Source organism: Stegastes partitus, unplaced genomic scaffold (genome assembly GCF_000690725.1).
Source record: "Stegastes partitus isolate 25-593 unplaced genomic scaffold, Stegastes_partitus-1.0.2 Scaffold38, whole genome shotgun sequence".
In the NCBI taxonomy this organism is placed as follows: Eukaryota; Metazoa; Chordata; class Actinopteri; family Pomacentridae; genus Stegastes; species Stegastes partitus.
In genome coordinates, this window is record NW_007577769.1 from 423346 (window position 1) to 432130 (window position 8785).

The window sequence follows — 8785 nt, forward strand, 5'->3', positions numbered from 1 at the left end:
AAAAAACAAAAAACTGAAATCTTATCACAAAGTCAGGCTTCTAAACTCGGTTGACTGGGTTAACTCAAACATCAGTGGTGTTTCTTCTCATGCACATGTTGAACAATATGTGCAGGTTGTTACATGTGCCTTGCAGATATATGCATCGCATTTATGGTACATTATGCTTGTTTTCACATCTCTTGGCTCACACAGACTACGCCTCTTCCTTTTGTCACCTCTTTTTTTACAGCAAGTGATCTTGCTTCTTTGCCTTGTATCTCTCTCACCAGTTCTGCAGAGACTGGTGTTTGGGGAAGTTGTTAGCGTGGTTGAATGTGGGCTGCCAGCATGGCTCTCCCCAACTCCTTCACGAATAGCCTCCTCTTAAAAAATTTCCCATGCTTCCATCCTACATTCACCTCCATCCACACCATGGTCTGGATTATATTCTGTATGATCTTCAGCTCCTGACAATTCCTCCTCTAATCCATCCTCACTGTCAGTTTCCTGGCCTCTCTCCTCCTCACCAGTCTGGTGATCAAATATATGATCAAGAGCCCCACTTATAGTATATCAACCTGCCATGGTATTGCCACACAGTGAACTGTAATCAAGGCCTCAAAGAGCTCTTACATCCCAGAGCTATGAGAAAAGTTATTGTATATTGTATTGTGTGTGTGTGTGTGTGTGTGTGTGTGTGTTTATGTGTGTGTCCATTTGACAAATGAAGATGTAGCTGAGCTCAGTTTTTTACACTAATTGTAGTCTCCCCCATTCATTTCTAATGACTGGTAACACCAAGAGTGTACAAAAGTTGAATAAAACACCAAAAATTGCATGCAAATTAATATAATTTATTTTGTGTGTTAAAATCTTCTTTGTGGACAAAGTCAAAAATTCTTGGTCTGATCAAATTAACTAAACTTTTCAGAGATAGAACTTTCAATTGGTCAAATTTGACCAGAAACAACATGAGGGTTAAGCAGGAAGTGAAAAATCAGTTCTTGAAGTTTCTGTGTTAAAAGTACAGGATCTGACTGACTTTAGAATAGAATAGAAAAATACTTTATTTATCCCAGGCCTGGGAAATTACTGACTGACTTTGACAAAGGCCAAGTTGTGATAACTAGATGACTGGGTCAGAGCATTTCCAACACATCAGGTCTTGTAGGAACTGGGTTGTGGATACTCACAGCTTGATATTTTGCATGTCAAGCGGAGGCTGGCCCACGACCACCTGAGGAAGAAGGCGAGGAAGACAGATGCTCAAGCAGGCAGGGGGTAGTGTGCTGCAGTTAAATCTTGAGCCTGGCATTCATGTGGTTGTTACTTTGACAAGCTCCATCTATTTAAATATTGTTGCAGACCATATGCACTCCATCATGGCAATGATATTCCTTAAAGGCAGTAGATTCTTTCAGCAGGACAATGTGCCCGACCACACTTCAAAAACCGCTCAGAAATGGTTGAAGGAACATGACAAAAAGTTCAAGGTGTTGTCTTGGCCTTAAATTCCCCCAAGTCTCAATCTGATTTAAGATTTGAGCAAGTCTGATCCATGGTGGCCCCATCTTGCAACTTCTATGAATGAAATGATCTGATAACATCTTGGTGCATGATACCACGGGACACCTTCAGAGTCTTGTGGAGTCCAGGCAATGGGCCAGAGGTGTTATGGCAGCACAAGGCAGACCTACACAATATTAGACAGGTTGTTTTAATGGTGTGGCTTATTGGAGTATTATCATAGTTAGTGTTTTCTAACTTTCCAAAATGATGCTCCTCTCAGACAGCCAGCCATTCAGGAGACGCCGCATGAGAGATGAGACAGTTGACAGGGAGCAGATCAGCTCTCTCCAGAGACACCACTGGTCAGCCGCTACACTAAAAGTGCTCTCCTCAATGCCAAGTCGCACTGCTGGTGAGACTGAGTCTTTCTCATCTAATTGTTCGACGGTGTACACTTACAAATTGAAACTATTAACTTTGTTTTAAACGAATGTCCTCGTCTGCACAGGGCTAAATAGCGCTGCAGCCATTTCCCGGCAAGACAGACGCTCATCTCAGCTACACAGGCCCCAGACATCATCACATCCTTGCAGCTCAAGTCCAATTCAGGAAGAATTTGTCCAGGCAGATGTGGAGGAAATCAATAGTGAAGGTGAACAGAATGTGTGTTTCTATTCTTCCTTTAAACCTTTCACTACAATGAAAGCTCCTCTTTTTCTGTATCAACAACTTCCACAGACGCAGCAGATAATTTGGTTGGTTCAGACTATAAGGAGCAGCTGGTGGCCAACCTCCAAGGCTTCTCAGTGAGAGACGGCATGCGCAAACTGCGAGCCATGACGCTTAGCCTGGCAGATAAAATGGAAATCAGGTACATGCAATACCAAAAACATGAAATAAACATTAAAAAATGGCAACCATGATCAGTAACTCCAAGCGGCTGCTCACCTTTTTGAATGTGCTTTCACCACCTTTGATTAGGCACCTTGCTTTCAATGCTGAGGCTGAAAGTTCACTCATCAGCAGAAATATTCCATGCTACCGCCGTCTAAGCGTCTACATTTCGAGGGTGAGTAAAGCAGAGTGTGACATGATAAGGTATAAACCATGTTTTTTTTTTGTCGTCTTTTGTGTAGCATGTTCTGGTTTTGGGCTGCAAGGTGACTCTGTGGTTAGCTAGAAGATCCCTGGTTCGTGTGGAGTTTGCATGTTCTTCATGAGCAGCGTGGGTTCTCTACGGGTTCTCCAGCTTCCTCCCACAGTCCAAAAACATGTTGAGGTTAACTGGTGATTCTAAACTGTCCATAGGTGTGAACGTGAGTGTGCTTGGTTGTCTGTCTCTAAGTGTGGCCCTGTGTCAGCTGGGATAGGCTCCAGCCCCCCCACGACTCTAGTGAGGATTAAACAGTGTATAGATGATGGATGGATGTTCTGGTTTTTCTCCCCTCAGACTTGGCGCCACTGCCTGTTCAGCTGCCTCCCTGTCCTCAGCTCCCTCCAGCTGTGGCATTCACCCATGAAGCGACTGAGCGGCCGTTACGGAACCGGAGTGCTCTCTTACTTCCTTTTTCTCAGAACCCTCCTGTTCTTTAACCTCCTCCTCTTTGTCATCACCGGCCTGTTCGTGATCTTCCCTCAAGCCATCCACCCTCCTCCTCCGCCTTATGACTCTTATAACGACACTTTCACTGGCCTTGAACTTCTCACAGGCATGGTGAGAGGAGCTGTATGCTTTACATCCCGGCAGTATTCACATGTTTATTTCTCTGGTGTTCTTTTGAACCAGGTCTCTCTTCTCCTCTGCAGGGTTACCTTTCTCAGAGCTTGATGTTTTATGGCTACTACTCCAACACCATCATCAAAACTTGTCAAGCTCCTGACTCGAAACCCAGCTCCACTGGTGATCAGCCAGTCTGTAACACTGATGTGCCTCAGATGGTGCTGTACAGCATACCTGCAGCCTATTTCTTTACCATCGCTATAGCCTTCTTCATCATCTGCATCATTCTGGTTTACAGGTTGGGAAATTAAATGAATTACTTCTGTCTTTATTATGTTTTATTTTTTAATCTGTGCGGTGTGTTTTATGGCTAACTGTTGTCCTGCAGCATGTCCAAGTCCTTTGGGAGAAGTTTTCGTGTCCTCAAGTCTAACAGCAATCTGGCAGCAAAAGTTTTCTGTTCCTGGGACTTTAAAGTCAGCAAGCCGACATCTGTGAGACTTCAATCTGAAAAAATCAGCACTCAGCTCAAAGTATGCAATCATTTGAATATTCAGACAGATTCACTGAGGTGTGACGCTCATTTTTATGTAAATACAAAAAATAGTTTTAAAATATTTGAAAAAAAAGAAAACAACTAGTGAGTCATAGTTTCCCAAAAGGTTCCCCCTCCCCTATTTTTTTTCTAAACCAGGGAATAATCTTTTTTTTTTCAACAACAGATATCTGAGTGATTAAGGCCAACAATATATGCTCAGTCCCGCTAGTTTTTGCATATCGAATTTACAGACAAGAAGCTTTTAATCTTGCATTTTCACACCATTTTCTGATGTGGGAAGGGTTTGTATATCGGTTTTAAAACATTCAGTGCATGATCACAGTTGTCACCAAGCAGCCACTGACGATCCGATTTTCAAATGAGTGGCTTAACATCACAAAGGCTGCTTTTCCACCAACAGGAGCAGCTGTCTGAGATGGGCAACAGAGAAGACAGAAAAAGCTGCATTCAGCGACTCTGCCGCCTTGCAGTCCACATGACAGCGTGGGTCACATGTCTGGTCAGCATTTCCCTGAGCACCTTCGGAGTCTACTACCTGTCAGAGGTTAGACAAAACTCAAGCAGCTGTCAAGCAACAACTGCTGTGGAACCACATGATAGAGCACATGCTTCACATTGAGTCGATCTAAAAATTTCTCTACTACAGAAATAGATGATGAAAAAAAGTCCTGCACCCACCGCAGTTTGTTTACTTCTCCTTTTTTCTTTCCTGCCAGACACTTTATACATTTTTTTGTTTCCTGTTGTTTTACAGTACAGCTGTGGGTGCGAAACGGCAAAAACCATCATGGTTGAGCATCTGTGATGTTGTAGTCCAGCATTTACTGCACAGCAGTGAATGAAGTTAAATTGCTGACAAAAGTAGAAATTTAGTTTCTCTCCATGTTTTTCATCTGGCCATGACTTGTTGCTCTGCAGCCCTCACTGTGATTCTGTCCATTCTCTCGCAGGTCACCATCGTCCACCATCTTTTCACACAAGCTGGGCTGTTGTTCTTGTCTGCAGTGGTGTCAGGAATTAACCTATTACTCCCTGGCCTCTTCAACTTGTGTGCTTGGATAGAGAGGCATGAGTCACCTGGCACTCGTGTCTATGTCTCCATCTTCAGGTGAGAACTATGGAAACAAAAAAACTTCCACAATCAATCACTGGACATTAATGTTCAGATCATCCATGAAGAATAATATAAATCAAAGCCAAACCCAATAAAGCAAAGGGCAATATGACTTAGAATTGGAGAGAGAAAAGAGAAAGCTCTTTTATTTCTATACTTCTTTGATACTGATTTCATTTACATTTTGTTTGATCATGTGGGGACATCAGCAACTAAATGATGCAATGTAGCAAATGGAAAATAGAGTTGGTGGGGACGATTGGCTGGCTGACTGGCTGTTTTTTTTTTTTTGTCAAATGTAAAACTGAGGGTTTTAACATTGATTTCTCAGGAACCTGTTGTTGAAGGTCAGTATTGTTGGAGTGCTGTGTTACCGCTGGCTGGGGAGAATTGCTGTGGAACCAGAAAGGCTTGGTTTACAGGTTACGAACATCCTCCTACTTACCTCATAATTATATTTGTAACACAACACTGAGTTACGCAGAGCTCTTCATTCCTAAAAGAGTGGTGTTACAGAACAACTAAGTGACTAAATGTCAGACTTTGACTTTACAGACCTACTTCAGAGCAGCCATTAGGAGTTACTCATCACAATAAAGTCCACCTTAAATCCCCTATTTGCAGATTCTTTTGATTTGTGTTTGTTGTCTACAGTGTTGGGAGAGTTTTGTGGGCCAAGAACTTTATCGGCTGCTCTTGATGGACTTTATCTTTACTGTGCTTAACACGTTTTTGGGAGAGTTCCTATGGAGGCAAGTAGTTGGTTGACCTACCAATCAAGTAACTTGGTTTTGTTGTTTACTGTAAAACCATTCATGGTTACGCCACAACCTGGCATCTATCTCCAGGCTCTTTTCAGAAAAAAACCTGAAAAGAAACAGGAAGCCGGTGTTTGACATTGCTCGAAATGTGCTGGAGCTCATATATGGACAAACTCTAACTTGGTAATTATTCAATATGAACACCACATTTTGTGAAACCTAACACATATGCAACAAGAAAAGTGATTCAAATAGTCTTGTGTTATCCACAGGCTTGGAGTGCTGTTTGCGCCACTGCTTCCTGCCGTCCAAATCATAAAGCTGTTTGTGTTGTTTTACATGAAAAAGGTTGGTGCAGCATGCGTTGTTGTGTAGCTGTCAATCATTGTGACAGGATTGCATGACAAACTCAACATTCTGTCTCTGTTTTTTTTTTCCCCTCCAGACCAGTCTGATGGCCAATTGCCAGGCCTCTAGAAAGCCCTGGAGGGCCACTCAAATGACAACACTGTTCATCTTTCTTTTGTGCTTCCCCTCATTTATTGGTGCTGCTGTGTCTGTCACTTATACAGTTTGGACGTAAGTGCGCCGCTGCCCCCCTGTCATGACAGTAATGCTAACAGGCAGCGTCTGCATGGAATGACATGAATGCATTCCACAACCTCAAAGTCATAGCTTTTTAAAAACAGATGCTGAAAACAATGACAGTCTGTCAAGTACAAACGAATAATGCATAATAGGTTCAATGGTGTTTACTCAACAGTTATACCTTTCAGGAATTTTCCTCATGACACAAATTTCATGAAGAAAATGAAACCAACAATGATTTTAACACATTGACAGAACCTGACTTACATATTGATGGCCATTGTTAGCCTAAAATGGATGTATTGGTGTATATATTGTCTGATATACACTGATGTAAAAACTTTCTTTTACAGAGCATAGTACAGAAAAAGTACCATATAGGTTGTCCAGCAGACTATATTATTCTGACTGAAAAGTCAATAATCAATGGCCTTATCATTTTCTTCTTTAAGCATGAATGTCAACTATATTTCTTACTCCCTAAATGTGGTATCAGCCCCCCAAAATCCTGATATATATATTAAATACCTTTCTGCCACAGGTGGACAAAAACTATTAAAAACACACAACTGCATGTGATAATCCTTTATTTGATATGAACATGGCTGCTGTGCGTTTTTTAAAGTCAAATTTCCATTCACTGCTCTAGTGTTGTTAATTTTCACTAATCTGCAGCTGAAAGCAATCATTAACAAATGCAGAATCTATTCATGTGAGGCAAAACCACCAGTTTTTTGAAACTACTTAGTCTTTTAAAATGAGTAGTAGTTGTCATCAGTGTGTGTATATTTATATTATTTTGTAAATAAAGCTGCCTTGAAGATTGGGTTAGCTTATCTTAGCACAATGAATGAAATCTACCTCCCAACCCCTCTAATGTTCACTAATTACCATGTTAGGTACTGTTTGCATAATCAATACAAAAACCCAAGTGCAAAAATGACACTTTACCTATTCACAATGGGTTAAAGATGTATGACGTACGGATGACTTGCCTAATTTGTAAAACTTGACAAGTGCATGACCTGCTTTTTGTTTCCAACCTTTAATTGCCACATAGACATCATGAGCATTACATTTAAAACCAACCTAATTGTTAATAAACGTTTCCTAAAATGTCAAACAATTCCTTAAGACTTGTTCTCGTTAGAAATAGATGGGCTGGGTGCTGAGTAAGTGACAGACTACATTTGGAAATTAAGTATGTCAAGATGGGCTAAAGCGTTGTTGGTACGGCACATTTCATGGGATTTTTGATCATTTCAACAAATGCAAAACAACAGGCAAAGTCGGGGATTTTTTTTACTCTTTAAATTAAATGTTCCTGAGGATGGAGCTTGAAGAATTACGATTGTATGGACAGTAACTTTTTTTAATTTACAGGATTAAACCTTCATCAGGGTGCGGTCCATTCAGGAATCTCACCACAATGACAGAGTCAGGGCACCTGTGGGACCAGGAGCTGAAGGACGCTCATCCGATCCTGTTTTGGCTCAGCTCAGTCTACAACTCTCTGGTAGAGAACCCACTGTTCCTGTTCCTTGCCACTGGAGTTCTTCTGTGAGTTGTTTGCCTGAGCTTTTCAGTCATGTTTTTCTTCAATACTGCTAGAGCGCCAACTTTTCTTGGCGTTAATATACACCATATTGCCCTGCGTCTGTAATTCTGTCTGTATTGTTACCAAAATTTCTGCTTGCTTGAAGCATTTAAATGTTGTGACTTAGTGTAACTGTATCTGAATACCATTTATGCTCTTTAAATTTGAAGGTATCCTGTATGTTTGTTTGTTTTTTTTTGTCCAGAATGGTGATATACTTTCACACCCAACTTGTTGATGGCCAACAGAAAATCATCAGTCGGTTGGAAAAGCAAATTGAAAATGTATGGGTAATTTTTTAACTATTCTGAGTCTACAGGCATTCCAGCAGCTCTGGGAGTCTGTACTAAAGCAATGTTTTACTTTTAGACAACTAATGATTAAAATGGTATGGAGCACAAAGTGCAGCAGATGCTATGGGAATGTGTTTGCAAGTACCTATTTGCACAGTCTCTGGGGAGGGATGCAGCCCCAGGGTTTGAATAGTACAGCCAGTGCAGTCACCTTAAACCTGCATTTTTTCTAACAGCCAGCAGGGGACGACTCCTCTAATTGCAAGAAGAAGTCAGATTGTGTAGAAGTTCATGAGAAATGCGTTACTTCCCACTTGATCTATTTACGTCAGTAAATATTTCCTACTACTGCGTTTTTGGTTTGAAACATTCATTTCTATTCTCCTTCGTTAACGTTTGCTTATATTCTCCAACCCTCACTCTTCACATCTGGTTTCTAAAGATTAAAGTTTCAAAACGGTAGTACACAAACAAATGAGTTACCTCACAGTGGCTTTGTCCATGGTTGTTATACTCGTACAGGCTATGACTTTTACCTGATAATGGCAGCAGAGGAAAAAAATTATGCTACACCAAAGCTCTGAAAGTTCATCCTGAGGGGGATGGTAGCAACAATTGTAGGTTTTCTTAATGTGATAAGTGAAAACGTTGACCTTTAACTG

At 41.1% G+C, this 8785-nt stretch overlaps 1 protein-coding gene across 3 annotated transcripts in view; it reads left to right on the forward strand.

Annotated features, from left to right (window-relative positions):
* tmc6a (transmembrane channel-like 6a) overlaps positions 1–8785 on the forward strand; it is a 12782-nt gene that overhangs the window by 2919 nt on the left and 1078 nt on the right. For 2 of the 3 annotated variants that reach the window (XM_008303199.1, XM_008303208.1), the window contains exons 3-18: positions 1772–1903; positions 2000–2143; positions 2230–2362; positions 2473–2560; positions 2942–3205; positions 3298–3509; positions 3600–3744; positions 4171–4314; positions 4721–4878; positions 5216–5306; positions 5539–5636; positions 5733–5828; positions 5918–5993; positions 6091–6224; positions 7617–7793; positions 8036–8114. In XM_008303199.1, the coding sequence (XP_008301421.1) occupies positions 1772–1903; positions 2000–2143; positions 2230–2362; positions 2473–2560; positions 2942–3205; positions 3298–3509; positions 3600–3744; positions 4171–4314; positions 4721–4878; positions 5216–5306; positions 5539–5636; positions 5733–5828; positions 5918–5993; positions 6091–6224; positions 7617–7793; positions 8036–8114 (2171 nt within the window). The remainder of the gene's footprint in view (positions 1–1771; positions 1904–1999; positions 2144–2229; positions 2363–2472; positions 2561–2941; positions 3206–3297; positions 3510–3599; positions 3745–4170; positions 4315–4720; positions 4879–5215; positions 5307–5538; positions 5637–5732; positions 5829–5917; positions 5994–6090; positions 6225–7616; positions 7794–8035; positions 8115–8785) is intronic. The other variant, XM_008303215.1, reaches the window with a different exon arrangement.